Genomic DNA, 27,671 nt, shown 5'->3' on the forward strand with positions numbered 1-27,671 from the left:
CTGAGATATAGGAAAATTCCATCATTTCCATCTCCAGAATGAGAGAAATTTTAATTCTTTTTCTCAACAGCTGCTTCATATTTTTATGCATAGGAAAAAAATATGTGTGATTATTCCAAGTACAATCAAGTCATTTAACATGGCTTTACCATAATTGTAGTTGCAGGATATTTTAAAAGAGAAAAAAATCTTAAAGCACAGTCCCTGCTTTGCAGCAAAGCAATCAAATTCCTTCATAATTGCAGTCCGATAGGATTCAGTAATCCAGGCAATAATGAATAACCACTTTAATCAGTAAACAGGAAAATGCTACAACAGTTACTGAGTAAAAATTGACTACCATTTGTTGATCCTCTTGATTGACATTTCAAACAATAAATAGAAAATTAAGTATCTTTTAAAAAGAAAAATAACTTTTAGTGGGTTTGATTTCATCAAGCAGTGAGAAAATGACAGACCACATTAGACTCTCCTGCAGTATTGCTCAGTCAATGAAATGTGCAATATTTTTTAATAATACATGGCCAAATAGACCCTATCACTTGAATATACCATGCTAAACTCATTTTGCAGTTGGTTGATAAAGCTGTATTTCTGGACTAATTATAGACCTTCATTTCTACTTCATTTTCTGACAATCTTCTTCCCTGTTCATCCTATGAAATGATCTGTATATGAAGAGTCTATTTCAAAATAGTCCTCAAGGATCAAATACAGCCTCTTAAAACTTGGCCGTTCCTTCGGTTCTGCATTCCAGCACTCCAACATGATGTTGTAGAGTTTCTCTGGACAGTCAGGTGGTTGAGGGAGTCTATAGTTTTGACTCAACATCTGGACTACCTGAGCACCTGTCATACCTAAAAATATAGAATGAAATCAACAAAAGACAAGTTAAAGATAAGATTAAATTCATAGAAACTTACATTCGAGATTAAAAAGTAAACTGATTTCATTGGTGAAGCTATGTCTATCATCTCCTTCCTAGGCTGCAGAGATTAAATTAATTCCTGTAGCAAGTAATGTCTGTAAGACTGCAATTCATGAACAAAGGAGAAGGAGGCAATAAACCGCCTCATTAATGCAAATCATTGTCATCAAATTTTATCTCTTATGTTCCCAAAGGCACATGGTATAGTCATTCTCATAACGCTGCCCACTAACTCTGGGTGAAGCAGTTAAAATCATACCTAAGTAAGTGACCTATAACAGAAAGACCCACTTCAGAACTAATTACTCACCACTATAAGGCATTTTGCCATAAGTCATGATTTCATAAAGAAGGATTCCAAATGACCACACATCGGACTTAATGCTGAATTTATTAGTACGAATGGCTTCAAGTGCAGTCCATTTCACTGGCAGCTTTATTTCTTGTTTAGATTCATAAATGTCTTCATTATCTACCTGCTAATGCATTAAAAAAAATCAAGCCAAGTTAAAATGATATATATAGATATATCTATAGATACATCTATAGATATATCTATATCTATTTGCCACCCTCATTCATCTGTAACCTACTACACATCAAAATTTAGAAGGAAAACATTAAAAATGAGCATAGTTCAATTGAAAACTACAGTACCAAATTCCAAAGCTGCCATACAAGACTGAAAGTTCCATGAAAAGTTATTAATAAAATATTACTTGAGAGCCTACTGTGTACTAAACATAGCCCTATAAGGAGCTTTCTACTGCATATGGGAGAATTCATGTATGATGAAATTGGCTTTACATCTGGTCTTTAACAAATAAAAAAAGTGAAAGCAAAGCCTGTCTGTTTCCTGATTTACTGCTAGTTTTTAATAGCATTTGACTTTGATAATTACCATGCAACCACTTTTTAACACTGAAAAGTAGGATCCAAAAGATTTAAATTAATATATCAACTCACTGAGGTTCTCTTTTTTCCTTTTGACAATTTTTTTTATTGTTTTTCAAGTACAGTTTCCATTTTCCTGCCACCATTTTCCCCTGCCCCACCCACTCCCACTTCCCACCCTCAGTCCTACCTCCCTTTGGCTTTGTCCATGGGTCCTTTATACATGTTCCTTTACAACCCTTCCCCTTCTTTCCCACATTATCTCCCTCCCCTCCATTTACTGTCAGTTTGTTTTTTATTTCAATGTTGCAGGTTATATTTTGCTTGCTTGTTTGTTTTGTTGCTTAGGTTCCTCTTATAGGAGAGATCATATGGTATTTTTATTTCTCTCCCTGACTCATTTCACTTAGCATAATGATCTCTAGTGCCATCCCTGCTGTCATGAAGGGTAGTAGCTCTTTCTTTCTGCTGCATAATATTGCAGTGTGTGAATGTACCATAGTTCTTTGATCCACTCATTTACTGTTGGGCACTCAGGTTGCTTCCAGCACTTGGCAATTGTAAATTGTGCTGCTATGACCATTGGGGTGCACAGGTCCTTCTGAATTGGTGTTTTGGGATTTTTAGGGTATAATCCCAGCGATGGAATTGCTGGGTCAAAAGGCAGTTCTATTTTTAGCTTTTTGAGGAAATTCCAAACTGTTTTCCATAGTGGCTGCACCAGTCTGCATTCCCACCAACAGTGCACTAGGGTTCCCTTTTCTCCACAACCTCACCAGCACCCGTTGTTTGTTGATTTGTTTATGATGACCATTCTGACTGGTGTGAAGTGGTATCTCATTGTGGTTTTAATTTGCATCTCTCTGATGGCTAGTGATGCTGAGCATCTTCTCATATGTCTCTGGGCCCTCTGTATGTCCTCCTAGGAGAAGTGTCTGTTCAGATCCTTTGCCTATTTTTTAATTAGATTGATTGTCTTCCTGGAGTGGAGTCATGTGAGTTTTTTATATATTTTGGAGATCAAACCCTTGCCCAAGGTATCATTGGCAAATGTATTTTCCCACAGGCTGGTTCCTTTTTCATTTTGTTGATGTTTTCTTTAGCCATGCAGAAACTTCTTATTTTGATGAAGTTCTATTTCTTTATTCTTTCCTTTATGTACCTTGCTCCAGGGGACATATAGGTGAAAATATTGCTGCATGGAATATCTGAGAGTTTCCTGCCTATGTTCTCCTCTAGAACTTTTATGGTGTCACTAAAGTTCTAATTAATTTACAAAAAGAAGTGATGAATTCATGAAGATCAAAAGAGAATCATTTATTTATTGTTTCATGACCCACACTCATAATTTTAGGGTAAACTGTAGAAATTAAAAATCAAATTCAGAGAAAAACACTTGATATTATATCTCCTAGATCAATGTTTTTTAGCCTAATGTCATGAAATGGAAAAAAAAAAGGCTACAGGAATTTAAAAGCCCCTGACAGTTGAAAAGTTCTGGCAGCATGAATATTAGCTTGGCATAAAGCGAGCAAATGTAGGTTGGGTAACTGTACCAAGTGTGCTGCTCTTAATAAAAGAAATAGAGGCAGGCAAACAGAAGCTACTAGTACTGATAAATAGATTACTGATTCAACTACAAAATTAATTATATACTCTCCCATCTGGTTGATCATCATTTTCCCTATCTCTTTCTCCTTAGAAACAGAAGATAATTTGTCTGTAAGGCCTTGGCTTACTGAAGCATTCTATGGACCACAGATCTTGGAGAAACATTGTTTTAAAGGATAACAATAAATCTATTATTCTACTGATCTGTTAGTTTTTACCCATTACAAAAACTAATTAAAACAAAATCAGACCTTAAAAACTCTTGCAAGTCCAAAATCTGCCACTTTGTAGATATTATGTTCACCAACAAGGACATTTCTGGCAGCCAGATCTCTGTGGATGTAGTTCTGGGACTCGAGATAGGCCATTCCAGAGGCAACCTGTGCGGCCATGTCTACCTGTTCAGTCAGATGGATTTTTGATCCAGCATCATCTAGGCAATAAGAGAAATAAAAGATTTACTTTGGGGAACATTTGAACTACTGAAGTGAATTCAGGGAACGTTGGTGAATGAGCTAGCAGTGAGATTAAGTGCCATAGTACTGATCTGTAGAGGAAATGATAGATGATGTTAGATAGATAGATAGATAGATAGATAGATAGATAGATAGATAGATAATCTCCACACAAGAGTTTTTTATTTTTTGTAAAGGATTAATAAAGCAACAATTTTCAGAGTCCAAACATATTCCAAGGTTGCAGTCTACCCTTCCCTGGATAAGTGTTATACAGAGAAAGAAACAACAGTATCACATGATCCAAACAGCTGGAAGTATCTGAAAGAGTCAAGAATTGCCATTTTCCATACTCTCATATCATTGCTTCATCCCTTCATGAACATTGTTACTTGGTTGCCTAGTTTTTGAACCTATAAAACAATGCTAATTTGCATGGCTGAGCTGATAAAAAGCTACCATTCTTCCATCAAACTGTTCTTTAAACCTAGTTCACTAACAGAAATGAAGCGTCATTCAGTAGTTATAAAATGTGTATATTACATTTGTACTCCAGCTTGATACATTTTTTTATTTCTCTTTTTTAGCCTATTATTCTTTGAATAGGTTGTTCATTTTGGCAAGTGTGGGTGTAAATAGACATAGTTTCTCCTACTGCTCAAGGTCTGTGCAGCCAAGTATAGGAAATTCATGTTGTAGGGGCCATTTGATATTACTAGAGAGGTTAGTGTTATTTTGTGATGACTTTGTGAAGTGGGGCCAGCCATTTTTTGATAGTGTTTAACTGACAACTCTTAGGAGATATGTTCAGCTTTCCGAATAATTTAAAAAGTCTCATGTAAGTCTCAACTATCTTTATCCCTGACTTAATAAGCCAAATATTGTGAAAAAAAAAAAGTGTGTTGCGCTCCTGGTCCAGAGTCTTAGGCACAACTTCTGACTTGAGAGGCAACTCCAGTACGAGCGCTGGAGCTGGTGGGAAGCTGGAGTGCCAGGCGCTGGGTCAGGGCTCTGCTTCACAGTCCTTTCCTGACTGCAGATAAGCTGCTTAACATTCTTATGCCTCAGGCTCCTTATCTATATAGTGATAGCTGTACTTACCTGATGGTACTAGTTGTTAAAGTGAGAAGTAAAATGATTTAATACATGTAAAGCACTTAAAACAGTGCGTTGTACCTAGAGAGAACTCAGTAAACCCTACCTGTTATTACTATCACTGTTGGTGCTGCCTAATCAGAATTAAACAGTTTAGGATTTGTTAAACTAAAGGTGCATACGGATTACCCAAATGGAAATGCCTAAAAGAAAGAAAGCATATCAGTCTGGAGTTCAGGGGAGCACATGCTGCTGGAGATATGGATTTAACTGTCACAGTTCATGAGTGGGAGTTAAACTTTAGTGGATAAAAGTGCTAGAAAGCAACAGAATCATGAGAAACACCAACATTTAGGGTGAGGGAAAAGAAAGTCACCTCCATTGTCAAATTCTACAAATAGATCAAGCAAGATAAGGATTAAAAGTACTTTGTTAAATATAATAACTAGGGAGTCATCAGTGACTTTGGTGGAAGGAAAAACTGTTTCACTGGAGAGAGGGTATAAGGGGTTGAGGTCTGGATGGGAGCTGAAGACATGGAAGCAGTATGGGGAAATATCAATTTCCAAAACCTCAGTCAAGAGAGGAAGACAACAAGGGGCTGGTAGAGGAACATGTAAGTCAAGGGAAGCAAGTACCATTAAATCCATGATAGTGAGGGGTTGTCATTGACAAAGTACTCAGGGGGTTCCAGAGTGCAGGCCATGGTCTCATTCTTGATTTCTGGTTTATAATGAAGGATAAATTCTACTATGTGATATGTGTGCTTTCTACACATATGTTATCTTTTTCAATAAAAAAATAAAATAAATACTGTCACAGACATTTTTAAATGATAAAGATCTAAGAATGGTGTGTGTGTGTGTGTGTGTGTGTGTGTGTGTAGGTACTTATATATATATTTTTGATGCAAGGAGCATATTTCAATAGAATGCAACCTGAAACTAACTGCTCACTGATCTATTTGGCCTTTTTCTTCCCAAACACAGACTTGTTCCCTATCTTCCCTTGCAGTTACATTGAGTCATGTCATGAGTTCTGTGCACTGCAATGTTTGCAGAGAAGATGCTCGTCACTTACAGGCCTGATCCTTATAATCTCCCACATCTTTGTAGCTAGAAGAGATGAATTTCTAAATGACAGAGCCACATGATGAAAGGAGTCTAAATCTCCATGTCACCATTTGAAGAAGAGGTGGCCGATGCATGTCAAAACTGCATATTTTTTTATGTCACTGGGATTTTTGAATTCTGTGTTATAGCAGTTAACAAGCTGATAATAAGACCCTCAAAACAAGCTTGGCCCCGAGTCAATCTCATTTGGTTCGGAAAAGGCCCAACTTAATCTATCCATTAATTTATTCATTCAGTCAGCCAGACACTGTTCTAGCACTAAAAAGAAAAATAAAAAGCTCTGCCCTCGTGGAGTTGTACTTCAAAAGATACTAAAAATAAGCTCCCTAAATGTCATGCAATATAAAATCATTAAGACCTAAAAGGAAAAACAAAAAGGAGGAAAGAGGAATATAAAGACTCAAAAGAGGGAGATTAAATTTTAAGTAGAATTTAGAGGGTGATCAGTGAAGGACTCAATATGATGGGAATGTCTGAGGATATTTTAGGAAGACTTTCATGAAGTAAAAAAGTGCACTATGTGGATAAGTAATGGGAAACCTATTTCAGATCTAAAAAACAGCAAATGTGAAGTGCCTAAAGGAAAACACATCTAGAAGATACAAAGAGCAGCAAAGGAGGGTGGTGTAGCTTCCAGTGTGAACAAGTGGGAAGATGTGGGAGACGTGGTCAGAGAAGGAATAGAGAAGCATGTCACATGGGACTTCATGGCTTTTACAGAGAGAAAAACCAACAGGAGTCATTGAAGGTTTTAAGCTGAGGAGGGACACAGTCTGATTTACATTTTAACAGGATCTCTCGGGCTACTATATTGAGCAGAGAATGAAGGGAACAAGCACCAAAAGAGGGAGACCAATTAAGATGCTCTTGCAGAATCCAGGAGAGAGCTGATGATGGCTTGGACCAGAGTGGGAGTGTTGAGAGGTGGTAATATTCTGGGTATATTCGGAAAGCAAGACAATAGGATTTCCTGGTTACTTAGACATGAGATGTGAGAAGCAGAAATGATTCCAATGTATTAAGTCTGATTATTGATATTATTGAAGAAAGAAAAACCACAAGAGTTGCAGATTACTGGGGACAATGCTAGAAGATCCGTTTGGGACATGTTTTAAAATGTCTACTAGACATAGGTGGTAGGGCTGTTCACATACACTTATTTTTGTCTCCTTTTAAGAACTTTAGAGAATCATACTCTCTTACTCCCTTTGATTAGGCCCAATGAAAAGGACACAAAAGTCATGTCTGTCACTCAAGGTCAGAAGCATTAAGAGCTAGAATAAGATTAGTCATATCCCCTGCTCTTGCCAAGTGATCAAGAGAGTTGAGGCGCCAGTCATGAACATGTATCATGAGCAAAATAAACACCTGTTGTGTTAAGTCTTCTGGGACTTGAAGGCTATTTCTCACTGCATCATACCTATATCATTCAGGCTGACACAACGTTTAAGTAGAAAAGTTATGAAAGCAGTTGGAGATATGATTCTAAAGTAATGGAGGGATATAAATTGGGAGATTTTTGATACATAAATATTACTAAACAATGCAACTGATTGAGATTATCAAGGGAATTATTGAATTGCAATGTAGTCCTGGAAAATTCCAAGTTATCCTGGGACATGAGAGAAATCACTTAAATTGAGAAAAACCAGCAAAAAACTAGGGGAAAGGTCATTGAGTGAAGATTCGTAGAAGCTATATAAAAGAAGTGTTTCCAGAAGGAGAAACTGTCCATTGAATGAAATACTGCTGATTGGTCTGAGGATTAAAAACTGACTATTAGATTTAACACAGTGAATGTTATAAGTGACCTTGACAAACATTTTTGTTAACAATGACCCAAGATAGCTTCTGTACTTTTATCCCTGGAAATAAGGACAAAAGGGATCTATGGCTGAGGTTGGTTTTTTTATAGTACTTAACGTATTCTGATACTGTTAAATTTTATACCTGTATGCAAAGGAGCTAGGTGTATTTTTGTTTTTAACAGCATTAAATAGGCCTTATGTTCTCAGTTCTTCTAATGCAGTTTTGCAATTGAATACTACCAGTTTCACAAGTCACCCTGAACTTGTGCACAAAAAGCTATACACAAATCTTCAACTATGTAGCAGGTCAGCACCAGTAACCCTACATTGTTCAAGATTAACTATATTCTCTCAGTGCTTGATCTCAACTACTTTGAGCATCTCATTTTAAGGCTTATCATTTGGTGCTTATGAAATTATTCATTAATAAACATGCAAATTTTACAGTGCCCTTAAGTCTTCTCTGACTATAGGAAACAGATGTAAAAATAAAGCAATGGTAGATTTCTGCTGTTTAGTCCAAAAATTCTAATTTTGCTTAATAGTAGAAGTATTTTAAACACCAACAAGTACAAGGTAGTCAAATACTGACAAAGAAAAAATAAGGGTACCTCCCCCTTTTTCCAAAAGCATCTTACATTCCCTAATTCTAAGCCATAGAAAATATTGGTCCATGACCCATAATGCTCAATTAGTTATTATAGGAAATAAAGCATCATGCAAAACATCTATTCTTCAATTTTCCACGTTACATTTAAGTACTTCGATGTGTCTATAGTGAACAATTTGTTCTTCCACTACATAAATATTTTTCCTTCCTTTGAGTGCACAGTATATATCCTATTAAAGAGTAGTTGAGCAATTCAATGTGAAGACATTCATTCTCATAGATATACACATAGTAAATATCCTTTAGGTTATAGAAAGCTTGCTAAATTGACATTTATAGGACTTGCTAAAACTAAATTACTCTTTTTTCCCCTTTTATTAAGTCTTTAGCTTACTTTGGAGATATTCTTGCAGACTTCCATGTCTCATCAACTCTGTAATAATATAAATTGGATCTTCTAAAGTGCAAACAGCATAAAGCCGGATAAGCTTTGGATGTCTTAAGTTCTTCATTATCTGTGCCTCCCTCAGGAAGTCATTTGGATCCATTGAACCTGAAATGAGAAGAGGAGGAAATCACTTTACGCTGTTGAAGCATTCCTATCCTCACAGCAGCCTTGTGGGAATCACCAAGATTGTTTCCTGCCTCTCAGTAAAGTAAGAACATTGGTGTCACAAATCTTTGGACTTATCAAAGAAGAGAATCAGTTCATCCAGGGCAACCTAATAATTGGAGTGTTGGTGCATCTGGGCATGTAGTTTATGCATTATGATCTGTAGGTAAAGAAAGGTTGATTCAGGTCCATATGAAAAACAAACAAAAAAGGAGAGACTGATAGTCTAATTGATAAAACAAGGCAAGCACCTTAATAACACAAAGAGAAGACATCCTATTAACATGAATGTTGGAGGACACTGAATGCTTAACTCCTGCACCCAGAGCTTTTTGGTTCAGGATCCAGGGAAGACTGACGGCTGCGCTGTCCTTGGTACCCACTGTGGGAATAGCTGTATAACAAGCCTAAAGCAATGACATTCAGCCATATTTATGTCTTCAGTTCCATAGGGAGATATGGTTTAGGCCAAGCAGAAAATATTCAAAGACCACCCCCCAAACTTAGTGTTTTTCCACCAGTGTTTTATGTCTAACTTGAAATCAATATTCAACATTTTCTCCTGTGTATTAATATTTCCACAGGCAGGGTCCTGATAGCTTGAACAAATGATGAGGGACACAATATTGGGACCTATTCTGAAGACTTATCTACAATACAAATAAATTGCATTTAAATGGCTCAACTCTGACTCAGCATGCAAAGTGCTAAGCAGTTAACAACAAATAAAATCTGAGAGGCGGAAGAATACCTGGAGTTTACATTTCATCAGTAACTTTTAAATCTTTAACTTCTTGTGGGATATGTTGTTTCAGAGATATTATTGTAATTGAAGAAATACTATAATTTTACATTTCAGTTTTCACTATGAATAGTGCAAATATTTCTGTTGATGCTTAGAAAGTCCTCTCACACTGGAGTTCACAACTGATATTTTAACTGAGGCATGAAGATTAGCTTTGATATCCTAAGGTAACACTCTGACTTGATTACTAATGTGCCATAAAGAAGAGCTACATGTAACCCACAGATCATTTCACATAAAGGATTTGGGTAGTCTATCCTTTAACATGCCCTTTGAGAGTCTAGAATTTCATAACCCAGGCTCAATAAAACTCCAGATTCTGAACAAATTCTGGCTCACTGTGTGATTTTTTGCAAGTTATCAAACATCTTTGAACTTCAGTTTCTCCTTCTCTAAACCATGGCTAATAATCTCCCTGGCATCATAAAATGATTGTCAGGATAATAACAATGCCTTGACCATTATTTGTATTATTATTAATATGCATACTCTGGGATAAACCAAACAAATCAACTGTATCCACTTTTTCACCAGCTGAGGGGAAGGGGCAAGGACTTAAAGAAGGAAGATAAGGGGAAATGGCCTATTTTTCCCATCACATTTTTCTGAGCTTCCTCAGTTTCATCCCTACCATTGGTTTGCACCCTATAATGAAATGGTATAAAAATCTTGAATCATAGTGGCAAAATGGACCTGAATATAAAAAAGGCACTCAAACCATAATAAAGGACTTTATTCTGGGTTGTTACTAGTTTGGCCAATGGTCAATGATGAATATAATGGGATCCTCCTCACCCACAAAAAAATAATCTGATTCATGAAGCTTCCAGTGGTACTAGAAATTATGATCACCATTCAGACAATTTATATATATATGCAATATGTTTCTATGTTGATGATTTGGGTGGATGATAGATTCTTGGAATATAGGACTTTCAAATGATTGCTAAATCAGGCTGTTCACAAAAGTTGAAACCACAATATCTCTGCAGGTGAAGGCTGGCTACACTGGTTACAGCTGACCAGCTGCACAGCAAAGGAGACCAAATCTCAACTCCACTTGTAATGCAACATTAAATATTAATTTCTGCCTGTCAAAGCTACTGTGGGAGTTGATTTCAGGCTCGTCTTTATTGTATGGTAGTCTACTAAGCAATAAATAGCTGCTAAGATTGATTAATGGCCCCCGTGAAGTGAAGACATTTAACCAATCACCAAAGCTGTTTGCTGCTATTGCACTGTAAATCAATAATAATTATTCCTGTTGGAGAGAAAGCTATTATGGTACATTTTTTAATATAAGAAATCTGATTTTTTTTTGTTCTTTTTTGACCTCCAGAAAGCTCTCCTTGGAGAGCAATGTTAGGATGAATAGCTAGCTGCTGCTTCTTTGGAAAAAAATTAGATTGGACATTAAAGTTTAGTCTCAATTGTCAACAAGATTAGAATTCAAAATCATAAACACACGGTGACTGTGGAAATCTCAGGTGTTGGAACAAATTGTCCTCACCTGGGGTACTCACAGGGCATCTGGCCACTTAAAAGTGTTCCTCCACTGTTTCATGTGGCAGGGATAAGTGCTGAGACTGGACTCCTACAAATTTGACAATGGTCAAATCAAAGCTAACATTTATGAAGAATTCACTGCGCATCTTTGATGTAAATTTACTCAGTTTGTCCTTATAAAATCCTATAAATTAGGAACAAATATAATGTTCACCCTCAGATGAGGAGATTCAAAAAGGTTCATAAATTGTCCAAAGTCACAGAGGGCAGAGCCAGGTGACCAAACTTTATGCTCTCCACTGCTATACCAGAGGGCCCTGATCTTACTCGGCTCATGGCACATTCATTGTCTCAGTAACTTTTTTCAAGATGCCCCTTAGCCAAGATGAATATCTAACAGTGCTGTTGATTACTTGGTTAAATTCAAACAACTTGAGAAGTATTTGCATCCCAAAAAAATAATTTTTTAAATTTTATTCTTAACTACAATTAATTACTAAAGGGATATGTGCATCTGCTGAGCTCTGCATGATTTCTTGGGTCTTGGAAGTGGATACAACACTGCTACCTACATTTCTGTTCCACAGTGATTTTTGTGTGGACCAGGCATTTGATCACAGCAACCACCAAAAACCTGATTCACAAAGATAAGATGTGAGCAAAAGGAATAGAACATGATCTAATGCTGAAGCTACAAAGTACTTTATACTGTAGCAGTTTGTGCAGTATTTGAGGTGTTTATCTCAAAAGTTTTAAATATGCTGTGATACCCTGTGAATTCAATGTGTTGCCTTAGTGTGCCTTGGCACACAGTTTGAGAAACTTGGTCTTAGACTAGACTGCCAGCCAGCAGCAGCAGGTGCTCAAGTGCTGCCACCTGGTGGCTTTCTAAACTTGTAAGAATTCTGGACTAGGTAACCAATGGAAGTCCCCAGAGAACTCTGTTCTAGCTTCTGGCTACTATTCTTTCCTATGTTATTAGGAGTAGATATGGAGCTACTATAGTAACATTGCATTTTCATGAAATGTCGCTTCCCTGGGGTGTGATGCAATAATAGCAGATGTGAGTTCAAATTCTAAGTTTGCCTTTTACTAATTCTTTAATAATAATAATGATTATTATTGTAACAGTTTTGATTGGCCATGTACTATAAACCAGACATTATGTAAACCATTTTCACTAATGACCTAATTTAATCTTCATAACAATCCTGCCAGGTTGGTATTACCTCTCTATTAACTCTATTTTGCAAATGATAAAACTGAGATAAGTAGTTTAAAATTTACTCAAGATTATATGACTAGTAAGCCTTAGGAAAGTTACTTAATCTCTCTACATTCTCCTCTCACCTTGAAAATGGAGGAAATAATGTCTGATTAAATAACTTTTGATTTTAGTATCCTTTTAATTTTTACTACAGGGAAAAAGAAGATGGAAGAAAAAATACTTCTTACAATTTCAAATAGGAGGTCTTTTAGATGGACCACTTTGCCTCTCACCATATACAATTAGTATGTAATAAAATAATCATTACGTGAATTAACCCCAAGTTTCCACTGATTTTTTTAAATATTTTAAGTGAATATTTTTTACCTAATCTAGACAAAAGGGGGAAAGAAGGACACTGGAGGTTTGGGTCTTAACCCTAGAGAAGAGATGCCTTATTGAAATCTTACATTGGGGATATATTAGGACTTAGCTTATCCAGGGAGCATGCTCTTGCCCTTACAGTCGAAAGCCTTGGCCTTAGACTGTAAGGCCTAGGCAGAGAGTGATCACAGCACTTGCCTGGTGCCTGATTTGGCTGTCCTGTGACCTCCTGGACACATACAGCAGCAAGTTGAAATTAGAAAAATCAACATATGCCATTGAACTTTGGACGCTGTCATTTTTGTACCTGGTTTTAACGTTTTTACTGCTACTGGAGTAGTATTGTTCCACAGGCCTTCCCACACTTCACCAAACTGACCGGATCCTAATCGCTTCAGAAGCTGTATAGAGTTGCGGTCTATCTCCCACTGGTCCACAGTTTTGTATGACAAATCAAAAGGAGTTGGGACTTGTATCTGTGTCACAAAATAATAAAAATACTTGTCAGATATAAGATTTCATAATTTTTGAATGAAAATATATAATTTTAAAAAGGCTTTTTTTAAAAAACAAAATATTGTAAATTTTATTCTAATTACTTTAAAATGAAAAGCAGGTGTGGCAGAATCTGTATAATTACTTCTTCAAGTTGATCCCCGCCACGTCCTGCTAACTCAGGCACCTGCCGTCCATCTGTCCTGCCCCACACCCAATCCCTCCTTCACACGGGTCTGGCATGATTTCTCTGTGCCTCCTGGCCTAGCTAAATCCTCCCAATTTTAAGGCCAAATTGAAGTTTCCACCTCATCCATAATTACTTCCCAAACTTTTTGGCCTGTAGCATTTACTTTATGTGTCATATTTTTTTTTGCATAATTAGTTTTCTTTTTTGAAATTCATTTATTTGTCCATTAATTCATTTACTTGTTCATTTAATACATAAATATTTTTAAGTACAAACTAGGTTCCATTCTGCTACCAAAAAGGCAAGGCCTCTGCTCTCCTAGAGTTAATAGTCTAGTTTACCATCTACCATTGGAAATTTATTGTCTCCTCCACCAAGTCATCAGCTCTTGAGCACAGAGAAGGTTGTCTATGCTTCTTTGTAAACTCTTTTACCCACTGAATTTAACAATATTGGTTAAACTGAGTATTTTGTAAGCGTGGCATATAAGCTTTGTCTATAAGCTATATCTTTTTAAGCTATGTCCTAGCATGAGCTTAGATACTCTTGTGGGGTCATTTCTGTACTAACATGTACATTTTTATAGCAAAATTGACTACTAGAATTTAACTGGAATTGACTGGTAGAATTTAACTCAATATACCCTATACATACTGGGTAAAATTCTTCAGCTTCTGCTTGTCCATAAAATTCTGATCAGGTGTCATCATGAAGTTTTCATCAGTCACCCAGGTGGAAACCGCAGCACTGACTGTCCCACTACAGTATGTGAGACCTGGACTCTGAGGAAGAGCTGAGGGCTTGCCCCACTACAGTATATGACCAGTACCTAACTTTACATACATTTAGGTAAAGCGTGCAAACAGCTAAATAGTGATGGGTATAGATACAATCTGTAAATGTTATCTTCTCTCACCAAACAGGCCAGGTCAAAAGAATAAACTGTTAGAACAGTTAGTTGAATGATACCTACATGCCAACAACTCAATCGAGTAATTATATATTAATATTTTTTAGTACAGATCTAAGTAAGAATTATATTCTGGCACGTTCCCCCCCCCCCCCACCATATCATTAAGTGCTACAATGGCAGATGTCATATTAATTTCTTAGGGCAAAGGATGAATATTTTCTGTCTTCAGTGATTGCCTTTGGTCAAAGGTTAGCATACTTCCTGAAAAGAATGAGATAGTAAATATTTCAGGCTTTGTGGGCCACAGCCTCTATTGCAACTGCTAAACTCTGCTACTACAGTAAAAAAGCAAAGACAATTTGTAAATAAATGAGCATGTCTGTGTTCCAATAACACTTACAAATGTAAGTGTGGAACAGTATTGGCACCTGGGCCATAGTCTGCCTTTCTATGCCTTAGGTAATCAAAGGACTTTTTTTTTCCCCTGAACTGACCTATCACATGAAAAATATCCAATATCTGCAGGGAAAACGTTAACTTCAAAAACGAACAAAAACATCTTGAAAGCATTTCACCTTTAAGCATGGTTTTTCCAGCTTGACACACAGGCCGTCGCTTGCCTTGGTATAGTGGCTCACAAATTCATTCAGTGTTGAAAAGGTCATTCTCCGAGTAAGGAAAAAGCCCCCTTCATCCAGTCTTCTGATTCTGTAGTGTTTCACAACCCTTCCATATAAAACTGGAATCCAAAATAGGTCCTGTTAATAATCTTCTTGCCAAAGCCAAGCAGATTTACTTATTTTGTGGTGACAGTTTCAATGCATGAAATGAAATTTTCACAAATTCTATTTATTTCTCAACTTTGTTTCAGAAAAGACTTCAGGAAATTTACAAAGGACTTATAGCAGAATAAAAAGAAAAGAGTTGTGAAGTCATAATTTAAAGGAAATATAAGATAAAAATAAAGGAGTGATGTTAGCACAAAACAACATCACTCCTTTGCACTGAGGTATAGTTATATTTGACTAAAACAATCCATAAAATTTACTTTATTATTCTAACAATGCAAAGAAGAAGCATGATCAGTTTCAGAAATCACAGCATTTATAAGATAAAAATCACAAAAGGTATTTAAAAACAGTTCAACTCTTCTTGACCACACCAAGACACATCATAACTAAAATGCCAAAAATTAAAAATAATAGAACTAAAAGATAATGGGAAAATATACAACAAAGATTAAATAAAGAAAAAAGAAAAAAATTTATTAAAAAAAGAATTTTAATAACAGCAATAGAAAAGCAGCTAATTACATGTAAAGGAATTCCCATAAGACTGTCAGCCGATTTCTCAAAAGAAACTTTGCAGATTAGAAAGGATCAGCAAGGAGTATTAAAAGTGATGAAAAGCAAGGACCTACAACTTAGATTACTCTGTCCGGCAAAGCTATCATTTAGAATCAAAGAGCAGACAAAGTGCTTCTCAGACAAGGCAAAGCTAGAGGAGTTTATCATCACCGAACCATTATTATATGAAATGTTAAAGGGATTTATTTAAGGAAAAGAAGATCAAAACTATGAACATTAAAATGACAATAAATATATAACTCTCAACAACTGAATCTAAAAAACAAATTAAGCAAACAAGCAGAACAGAAACACTATCAGAGATTGGAGAACATTGGGATGGTGGCCAGCGTGAGTAGGGGAAGTCTGGGGAAATGGGGGAGAAAGCGCAGGGATTAAGAAGTACAAATTGATGGGTACAAAACAGGGGGATGTTAAGAACAGTATAGGAAATGGAGTAGCCAATGAACCTATATGCGTGTCCCATGGACATGAACAAAGGAGGGGGGATCGCCGGAGGGAGTGAGGGGTGCTACATAGAAAGGGGCAAGGGGGGGCAAAGGTAGGACAATTGTAATACTATTATCACTAAAAATAAAATAAAAATAATATGGAAGAGGGATGAGGAAAGAGTGAAGAAACAAAATGGAGTGATTGTAGCCAAGCCAACAAAATTATGTTCATCAGAAAGGGCTGAAACATAAGAAATAGATTTTATTTTATTTCACTTTAATGAGCTCGAGGACTTAAACTCTTGAAACATTGAGTTTATACATCAGTGCCTGAAAAACATACATATCATATATCTCACACATGTATCATATATGTGTGTGTTTGTAGCCTCTAGATAAGCCTCTGAATAACCTAGGAAAGAACGTTCAAGTACCCAGACTGCCTGACATCTGAAAGATCGCCATCTCAGACCAATCCAGAAGATAAGAATGCAGGACTGATTTTTCTCAAGAATGTACATTTTACTTGTAAAAATTCTCAACTTTTTTCTTTAGAACACTATCTTAAGACCCTTGAATAAAAACTTTGTCATTTAATTCCAAAAAAGAAGAGGGAAAGGAAAGGAAGGGAAGGGAAGGGAAGGGAAGGGGAGGGAAGGGAAGGGAAGGGAAGGGAAGGGAAGGGAAGGGAAGGGAAGGGAAGGGAAGGGAAGGGAAGGGGAGGGGAGGGGAGGGAAGGGGAGGGGAGGGGAGGGGAGGGGAGGGAAGGGAAGGGGAAGGGAGGGGAGGGGAGGGGAGGGAGGGGAGGGGAGGGGAAGGGAGGGGAGGGGAGGGGAGGGGAGGGAGGGGAGGGGAGGGAAGGGAAGGGGAGGGGAGGGAAGGGAAGGGAAGGGAAGGAGAGGGAAGGGAAGGGAAGGGGAGGGAAGGGAAGGGAAGGGATGGGAGGAAAAAAGAAGAGAAAGGAAGAGAGGAAATAAACAGTTCAATTTTCTTGATACAAAGAAAGATCAAGAAGAATTTTCTCCCATGAAATCCTATAACATGGATAGTGAAATAGACTTAACAGTGTCCTCAGTACTATCTGACTGTAACACAAGAAATTCTGCAGGGCCATTCATTATACTCTCTCAATGCAGGCTGATAACACAATGTCTTAGCACATTTCAATAAAAGCAGTTTCACAGGCCCTAAAATGATAGAGTTTATGTATATAATTTTCCAGCAGTTTTGCTTAATCCAAGGGTAATTCCTATAGTACCTAGAGGAATAGACCGTTTGCCCTTTTTTAAGTTACCTGACTTGTAGTGGATATTTTGTTGTTTTTGCTTGCCACTAACCATTTTTCTCCTCTCTTCTGGTAATGACACCCCAATATCCCTTGAAGAATCATTGCTCCTCTAAGAGCATGTGGTTCAGAGGGACCTGGTACCAACCCTGATACACGGAAGGCCCAGTCAGGGCCAAGAAGACTGAATTCCAGGACTTGTATTAGAGAGCTCTAGAAACACAGTAAGAGAATTATCATTGTTGTTGTTTTGGTTTGGTTTCTGTCTAACTGCTGGGAGTTTGGAGCTACTAGAAAAATTCTTGCATTTCAGGGAAAGAAAGAGGTTGCCTAAGATAGACTGCTCAGTGGAAAAACAGTCTTGATAGGAAAAGTGAAGCCTCATCCCTGGAGCCACCCAAGTCTGGTGTGTCAGCCAGAAGCCAATTAATTGAGTTTTTCACTTTAAACTAGTTTGAATGGGGTTTTTCGCACTTGCATTCATAATATTTACTGAAGGTCTTCATACCTACTCTTTCACTTAACAAACTTAATGACAGGTACTAAGCAGCATTTATCAGGAGTGCAGATACTCTGAATGACTTGCTAAATATAGAAACTTATGCTTCAATAATCAGTCAACTTGCAGCAATACTCTCATGAAAGGAAAGGACAAGAAGACATCTCAATCTCAGCATAGAGGTTTACTGAGGTCATGCCAACGGCTAGGATGCTATTTTCCTCAAAAAATCATTGGTGTGAACCAGAATAGCTATAATAAAAAAGACAATATCAAGTGTTAGCAAGGAAGTGGAATAACTAGAATTCTCTCTCTCTACAGAGTTGATGAAAACTGTAATTTTTACAACCACTTGGGAAAACTGTTTTTGATCATCTACTAAAGTTGAACATAATCAGACCTATAATGTGGTAAGTGCACTCCGAAGTACAAAAAAACAGAAATGCATGGTATATTCACCAAAACACATATATAAGAATGCTTTCAGTGGCATTTTTTGCAAGACCTTAACCTGGAAACAATCTACATGTCTATCAACCATAGAATGGACTAATAAATTGTTCTATATTTGTCCAGTGGAATACTACAAAAATTTGTAAATAAGAAACCTATATAAATATACATAATAGCATGAATGAATCTCACAAATATAAAACATTGTTCCATTATTTAAAGGCATAAAAAGAAGGAAAACTATTGATACTAAGAGTTAGACTGGTATGTTGGTAACATTTTATTTCTTAACTGGGCACAGGTTATATGAGTATATTCACTTTGTGAATGAATAGACTTTTATGAATTGTACACTTCTATTATGTGTGTCAGAAATCAATTTTTAAAATATGAAAAAATGATTGTCCTCAGGGAAGATGAAACTGGAGAATATTATGCTAAGTGAAATAAACCAGTTGGTGAAAGACAAACACCATGTGATCTCACTTATGAGAAGAATCTAATACACAAAATAAACTAACAAGCAAAATAGAACCAGAGATGGAAACATAGACCAGACTGAGAGCAGCCCGAGGCGGGGAGCGCGGTGTCATACAGTGGAAAGACTGGGAAGGGTCTAGTCCAAGACTTTGTATGAATGACCCATGCCATGGATAACAGAGTGGGGACTGACTGTGGGACCAGGGCGTAGGCTGGGTGGGGGACGGTAAAGGAAGAAAAATTGGGACAGCTGTAACAGAATAACAATTTTTTTTTAAAAAATGGTCGTTTACTCTAGTTCATGGACAGATCAAGTCCCCAAAGAGTTACGTGATGGTGCATGCTGAAGCTATTAAGGTAAATATTATATATTTATGTCATGGGATATTATTCAGCCTTTAAAAAGAAGGAAATGCTGTCATTTGCAAAAACATGAATGAAACTGGAGAGCATTGTACAAAGTGATATAAGCCAAACAGAGAAAGACAAACACTTTATAGTGTCACTTACATAAGTAATCTTTAAAAAGGGAATGAATTTATAGAAGCATTGTGTAAAAATGTAGTTTCCAGGGGCAAGGGAGTGCTAAGAATTGGGAAAGGTTGGTAAAAGGATGCAAACTTTCAGCTAGAAGATGAATAAATCTGAAGATATGGTGTATAAAATTGTGCCAATAGTTGATAATATTGTATTGTATAATTGAAATTTGCTGAGAGTGGAACTTAAATAATCTCACACAGAAAAGATAAGTATGCAATGTGTTATTAACTCAACAGAGGAATCCTTTTGCAATGTATACATATACCAAATCATACTGTACACTTAAAGTATTTTACAATTTTGTCAGTTATACTTCAGTAAAAATGAAAAAAAACACATCCACATGTAGAAAAATATTTTACTTTCTTTTTTTATATTAAAATACAGAAAGCAAGAGTATACTTAGCTCCTCCAAAAGCAATATAAGGTTCTTAAAGTACAATTTTTTTTAGGAATATGGAGCACATTCTTGTGCTCTCTGATTTGCCAAGTTAGCATTCCCACTAACTATGACTTTGGACAATGGTAATTGGCCTGTATAATCATCACTAAATAAAAGGGTTTTCTTAAGATATAGAGCTAAGTTCATAACAGATTCCTACATATGGATTAAAAGGCAAGCAAAATATCAAAGAAAGCTGTGAAAAATATTAGCCCCAGGTCATTTCATTTATTACATTTTATTAAAGTAATAAAATATTAGAAGTAGAAATGTAGCTAAATATGAAGTATATCTGCAGTTTATATAAATTATTGTCCAGAAAATTCAAACTTTGCCACTTACTAAAAAGAAAAGGGCAAAAATTATAGCTGAGATGTCTAGCTAGCCAACAGGTCTATAATTGGAAATGATGAAAAGCAATAAAAGAAATCCCACATACAAACAAGATGGGCAATATCTGGTTCCAAATTGACTACATGGAAATTAAACATAAACTTAGGAATTCCTTTTATAAGTGCATCACAAAAGACCTAATGATTTCCAAGCTAGAGACTAAAGTCAATAGATGACTGAAGGGTTAAAGTACTTTTTGGGATTTTCCTAATGAGTGATGAAAGTCACAATGATTGATATCAATTATAAAGAAAGCCGAAATAAATATTTGCCAACTATTGCAGATAAAGGCTTAAACCCTCAGTTGTAAAACCCAATACTGTGTAATACATCCAGAGTTGTCAAGCACAATAAAAGTAATTGTATTTAAGTGAAAAGGCTAAAGATGAGGAGATGGGAGTACTAGGTTACAATTTAACTAGTATATGACCAAAACATGTTAATCACACTGAGCCTCTGATTCTTCGTCATTAAAAATAAAAGAGCAGGCTGTAGGAAATCTTCACATTTCCAAATGTTTCCACCTTAGTGTTCCAACATTTCTAATGGCCATTGGTTGCCCTCTTTCAATTCCCGTTTCTTTTTTTAGCCCTTTCACAATACTTAATTCTCAACTCAGAGCCTTGAATGCCACTAGAAAGCTTTTCCTATGAATCTTCTAGTAACCAACACCTTCCTTCCAGTCTCAATTTATATCCTCAGAACCAGCCTTCTGCACCCACCTAAAGGAATATACCCCTCCCCCGCTCCTGTTTAATGGTATTTACATATTTCTAATGTCCTGTGATGGTATTTATCTCAGTAGAAGTAGCTCCACATAGAGCAAAGGCTCTGCTGTCTTAGTCTAGTACCCATCTAGAGCTTGTCACAAAGTAACCACCAACATAAACATCTGTGAGGTGGATTAATGATGTCACTGACTTCTGGATTTTCAGTGAAATATAAGCTTCTGGAATATCAGCCGCAAAATTAAATAGGTAATTATACAAATACTTTCAGGACAAGACTTCCTGAAATTTTCTTTTTTAAAGGGAGGAAAACAAATTTAGCCTGAGGACATAAATACTATCATAGTCATTCATGTTTATATCCAATTTATCTTTTTGCAACATAACACAGAAATAACTGCTCCATCTCTTGCTGACATCAAGGGTATTTTTATGTGGTTCATTCAAGTTTTCAATCTAAACAAGATTGAAAGATATACATTTAAAAATTAGATCACAGGAGCTACATCAAGGAAATTCAATACATTATAGTCAGGATGAAGGCTGTGTTAATATTGTGTTTCTGAATAATCAAATCCAAAATATATGATTGATTTTTAAAAGTGGTTTTAATTTGTCAGTAGTGAGTCCACACATTTTCATTGACATTCTGAATAAAGATTGAATTCAGAGGGTCTCAGAACTAGAAGGAAATAAATTTTCTATTTCTTTTCTGGGTCACTATAATCTTTAATATTGAACCAAACCTACTCCAAGTTTTATACACCAGAAGTGAATGATAACACTTGTGTCATTCTCATTAAGAATTACTGTGAGTTCAAATTAGTTAAGCATCTTAGTAGTTCAACTGTAAAAATATATAAGGCTAACTATAAAATAAAATGGAATCATCCATCAAAAAACTCAGTATCATGATTGAATGAACTGAGCTAAAGGCCAGGCATATCCTGAGTTTACATCTTGACTCTCATGTATGCAGTTTGGCCTACAGAAAAATGTTTCACCCGTCCACTGATTAGTCTACCAGAACATGTCCAAAAATTAGGATATATTGCAAAGATCTAGGTAAGCACGTATGAGGAGTACAATAAAGGTTTGTTGAATATTGAAAGAATTCAACTATTTCTGCTCATAAATTTCTATAGGGACTCTGATATAAGTCACCTGACCATTTGGCCAGCTTCACGCACAGAGTAACTGATTCTGGGGAATTCATGTGACATCAGTGGAGCCTTGTGATTTCAGCGCTATTTGCAGGCCCAGTGCTTTTTTAAGTAGTTGATGGCTGATATGGAAGCCCAACTTTCTCCTAGTGGCAGCATCTTATTTTATACTGTCTCTCGTGGTATAAACAGGACAGTGTTGTGAGATTTTACCAAACGGCAGTTCAGAGTCCTGTCCCCACTCTACCACACCACTGATGTATTATTCAGAACATATTAAATCATTATGAAATCCATGATATTCCAAAGTTAGGATTTCTGTTTGTTTGCCTGTTTGTTTATTTTTTGTTGTTGTCGTTCAACTGCAGTTGTCCCATTTTCCCCCACCACTCTCCCCCACCCCACCCACCCCCACCTCCCACATTCAATCTTACCCCCTTCCCCATTGGCTTAAAAGATAGAACTTCCAGAAATTAAATTTTGAATACAATACATACAAAGTTAGAGTACGTGTCTGGAGCACAAAGACAACCTAGTACACTCAGTGAAAAATATCAGTATAACAAGGAGTTTGACATTGTATAGATAAACAAATGGCTGATTGAGCCTGTTTTTATTTCTCAGCTGGCCCTCTGGCATCATTTGGGCATAGGCTTATTCCTGCTGACTGATAATAATCTGTTCCCATGCTGAGGGAAACAATAAGACTTAGATGATTGAGCAAAAGATTGAAAATCAAGAACTCACTGCCCTAATCTTATTCTGCCAGTGATTTGTTCTTTGACCTTAGGCAAGGAATTTCATTTCAGTTTCCTTATCTAGAGAATGAGAATAATGATCTTATCTATATACCCCCCCATAGGGATAGTTCGAGTGTCATTATTCACAAAGGATGATAGATATATCTAAATGTCCAATGTGTGAGTACTATATTAGAATATCAGTATTATCAAAAAGCATTAGCAGCAAAAGAGAGCCACTTCCAAAGTAAAATTTTCCACTCTTTGAACAATAATGGTTATATAACACAGTGACAACCAAACATATGAAGTGAAGAAATTACTATTAATTCTGTGTGAGAGAACCCCTGCACTTGTAAACTACTGTGTATTTGGTTTTTCTGTGGAAGGTTTGTTTGTATATTTTAAAACTATTACAAAAATAATCATGGTAACTTTTTCCATACCATTGCCTCACAAATTATATTAAGGTTGGTCTAAACCAATAAGTAAATAACCTTTAATTGAATTATTATATTGTATCCTCCACTAAAACAAAATTCAAGACACACACATTTCAAATTGCATTTCGTTCTATAGCAAATAGAACAGGATACCAGTATGTAGTTTGGAAAGAAGAAAGTACATCTGTCTTAAAATATTAAGGTATATCAGGTAGAAGAGTTTTTCTCTCCTTTTCTGAGGGAAAAAAAAAATCCACTGAAACCAAAGGAAACAAACAGGACTAACTCTTTCTATACATACAACTCAAATAGTAGGCCCCCTAGGATGCCTGCTTCCCGCTCAGCATATTCACTATGCTATGGACATCAGTCAGTAAGTTTGACTGTTAAACTGGTAGGTTGAGTTAAGTGAAGACCTATTAAGGGAATGTCTATGTTAGGTTAGTCAAAAAAACTTACTTAAAAAGCTCTTTGAGGAAACATCTGATAGCTCTCATGTCCTGAGGTCTTACAGGATTGTTACTGATCTAGGAGACCAGCTGAGGTGCTCTACAGTCAAAGATGACATAATCAAACCCTACACACAAAAATAGATGACCTCTTTTATATATTATATAGCATAAAAATCATGAGTCTTAACCATATATCTGTCCAAATAGTAATGATATTTTTAAGAAAAATAGTGGTCTTATCCTCAAGAACTGTATAGTCTATCAGGGGTGTCCAGCTTGTGGCCCAATGAAAGTTATAAATTTACTTAAAACATTATGAGATTTTTTTTTTTTTTGTAATGACATGTTGCGATGTATTTAATGCATGGCCCAAGGGAACTCTTCTTCATCCAATGTGGCCCAGAGACGCCGATAGTTGGACACCCCTGGAAATCTTTATAAAAATAGACCAATACCTTATGAAAGTTGGCTGTTAAATTTTCAGAATAGAATTTCAACTTCATTGTTTACATATGAAATCTAAAGATGAGTATCTCTTTAATTAACCATACATAACTGTACATCAGTATTTTGTCAGATAATTTAAGTTAAAAATACCTACCTCAGTATCACATGAAAGCTGCCTTCGCAGCATGATATTGCAGAGAAAGTCCCTGAGAAACAACTTGACTCTTTATTCCTCTCAGGACTCAACTTCTCACCCTGTATTAGATCTACAATAAATCACCAGGAATTTACATCACTGGATTATATTAGCTCAGTTTCCTACAGAAAATCTTTCACTAGGTTCAGATTTACTGCGACGTGAGAGCCAGTGCTTTTACTTTTCAAAACTTACCCCAAGGAAATATTCCAACTCTCGCATGCATTTATTTAGTTATATCTCTGCATGGTTCCAGAAAGATCCAGAGACTTGCATAAACTATGAAATTTTTTTTTAATTTAAATAAATGGATGAAGGAAATAGGAAAAAAAAGGAAAGGAGAGGACAACGACTCCAGGAACAGGACAGATGTGCTTTATGTGAGGTATTCTTTAGCTTCGGTTCATGCCCGGTTGAGCGGGGCAAAGATTTGGCTCTCTGCATTTCTAGAGCCCATAGTCAAGAGAGAAACACATTCAGTCACCTGATTCCCTGAAGAAAAAGACTAACAAACTGTTACTCAAAACAAAAACAACAAAAAGAAAACACCACTCCTGGTAGTGAATTGAGAAAGATATTTCTCACATAGGTCCTCAGAAAGAAAACAGAAAATGCAATGAGCAATATCATCATCAACATTCTTAATAATAACCACACCAACACACTTCAAAGGGTTGGGCCCATTAATGTGGGCTCATTTCCAACATAAAATTCAATAAAAGCATTTGTATGGGAAGCTAAACAGAGTTCATCATCCAAAATAGAAAAAGCTGTCTACATAAAGATGTTTACTGCAGCATTTTTATAGCATTAAGTGACTCAAATTGTAATGAATCTTAAAATTAAGAGTTAAAAATATATCATAAAAATTATAGAGTAACAAGAAAAAAAACATTGTGTTAAGTGAAATAAGTGGGATACAAAATGGAGAGAATAATATAATTGTAAGCATGAGGATACATCTGGCAATACACATGACCTGGGGTCATTTACCACTAAAGGAAACCAGCTATGAGGTTCCTTATAAAAAGAACAATTGCATAGGGGCAAAGATGATTAAATTTGCCAACATGAAAATAGCTGTGTTAGATTGGCAAGTTTGTGCATATTTTACTCTGTTTCCAACTCAAATGTGATGAAAGTATAGGGACTTTAAAATAGGGACATATACACAAGGTTTCCAGCGTTTTGAGAGAGGCAACATGAGAATTAACCACCTGAGACAATGTCCACACTGTCTATTATGATCCTTGATAGTCTTTATATAAAGACACACATGAACTGATATCTCTTTGAACTTCATGCTTGAAATCATAATGCATCTCTTCTCACATAAGCCAGTGAGAATCACTGTTTCCCTTTTTGCCTTATCTCCCAGAGATCCTCCCCTAGCTAACCGGACTCCTAAACTGTGATAATTATCTCCCCTTACCGGCTCAGCAAGATCTATTTCTCTGTTCTTTTTCATTGGTTTTGTCTTTTTTTTTTTTTATGTTTAGCTTTATTCTATACTGCTCCTGCAATGTAAGCCAGCCTGAAACCTTTTATAGAAGTAAATAAACACATGCACAAATGAAATAATAAATAATCAAGTGAAATGACACATCTACTAAACATAGAAAAGAATTTCTAATGAAATTAACTATCCAACAGTGGAATGGACTCTAAAGTTTCTGTTCACAAGAGGTTTGACACTCCTCGTAGGAGCTACAAACTTTAAAAAATTCCCCAGAAATAGCAATCCTATACTAAACAGCCTTTGCAAATTCTACTCTTTTGTCAAGAAAAAGACATAGAAAAGAGACTATGATATGGGAACGACCAGAAAGTTTACAAATAATTTAGTCTAAATTCTTTTTTTACTGATGAGAAAAACAAAGCCCAGAGGCCTGAAATGAGCTGCTGGTTGTTTGCAGGGCTGGAACCCACATCTAGCCACTGAGAGTGTCATGTGACCACAGTAGGAACAGTAGAACCTTTAACCACTTACTTCCTGTTTCCTGTTTTTTAAAGAAAATAATAATTTGCTAATTTCTTGGTAGGCATCTTAGATCTCAAAGCTTTCTGAACGCCATCTTTTCCCTCCCCCCTATAAATTCTCTTCCAATTCCCAGGAAGGTTCCCTGAATTCCTCTCCTCCTCATCCAGTTTCAGTAATTAGCAGACGTGTTAAACAGAATGAACATGAAATTCATGGAGAAATGTAATGTATGGTGATTAAAATAGCTTGGAATCAACATTTATCTTCCTATGAAAATACAAGGGACTTACTGTGTATTAAGTAATTCATTTTCTTAGCTGAACATTGTCTCCTACCATTTTTTCATTGTTTTTGCACATGCAAGACATCTATTGGTAATTTGCTCATTATTCATTTGCATTTCCAAAAGCAGATAGCTCTCATTCTTGGAAATTTCTTCATATTGAATGAGGACCCATGATATAAGCTATGTTCCTGCTTTTTATTTCAGACAAGTATTAGATGAAGGTTATGCAAGGCAGGCTCTGTCAATTTAGAATTAGTTTCATTTGTTAACGCTCAGTGCAAACATAGTTCAGGTAAACACTTCACATAAAGACAAACCATCTCTTAGGCCCAGCCTGCACTTCGAAGCCTGACTAACTGTCTTCCTAATAACTCTTATTATTAGTTCAGGGTGAACCAGGTGAACAACTGTGAATACTCAGCATGATCCATCTCTACTTCCAGAAAAAAACAGTTCAAAGCACATGTTCCAATGCAAAATGGGTCAACACCTCTAACTTTCTGTGCAAAAGGTAGCATTGTTTATGCAATAATAATAAAAGCAGTTGGATTTTTATCGAGCCCTTACCTTAAGCAAGTACTGTGCTAAGTGTTTATTTATGTAATATTTTCTTTAATCCTCATAACACCCCTATGGGATATGGATATTATTTTCATCACTTTACAGAAGAGAAACTAAAATGTGTAGAGAGATTAAGT

At 36.3% G+C, this 27,671-nt stretch overlaps 1 protein-coding gene across 1 annotated transcript in view; it reads right to left on the minus strand.

Annotated features, from left to right (window-relative positions):
- Positions 1 to 651: 651 nt before the first annotated feature.
- FRK (fyn related Src family tyrosine kinase) overlaps positions 652 to 27,671 on the minus strand; it is an 86,272-nt gene continuing 59,252 nt past the window's right edge. Inside the window, exons 3-8 of the mRNA XM_054568901.1 lie at positions 15,223 to 15,386; positions 13,357 to 13,525; positions 8,929 to 9,087; positions 3,685 to 3,866; positions 1,239 to 1,404; positions 652 to 857 (exon numbers count right to left, since the gene is read on the minus strand). Of these exons, the coding sequence (XP_054424876.1) occupies positions 652 to 857; positions 1,239 to 1,404; positions 3,685 to 3,866; positions 8,929 to 9,087; positions 13,357 to 13,525; positions 15,223 to 15,386 (1,046 nt within the window). The remainder of the gene's footprint in view (positions 858 to 1,238; positions 1,405 to 3,684; positions 3,867 to 8,928; positions 9,088 to 13,356; positions 13,526 to 15,222; positions 15,387 to 27,671) is intronic.

Source organism: Pteronotus mesoamericanus, unplaced genomic scaffold (assembly GCF_021234165.1).
Source record: "Pteronotus mesoamericanus isolate MK-2021 breed Mesoamerican mustached bat unplaced genomic scaffold, CSHL_Meso_final contig_20, whole genome shotgun sequence".
Lineage (NCBI taxonomy): Eukaryota > Metazoa > Chordata > Mammalia > Chiroptera > Mormoopidae > Pteronotus > Pteronotus mesoamericanus.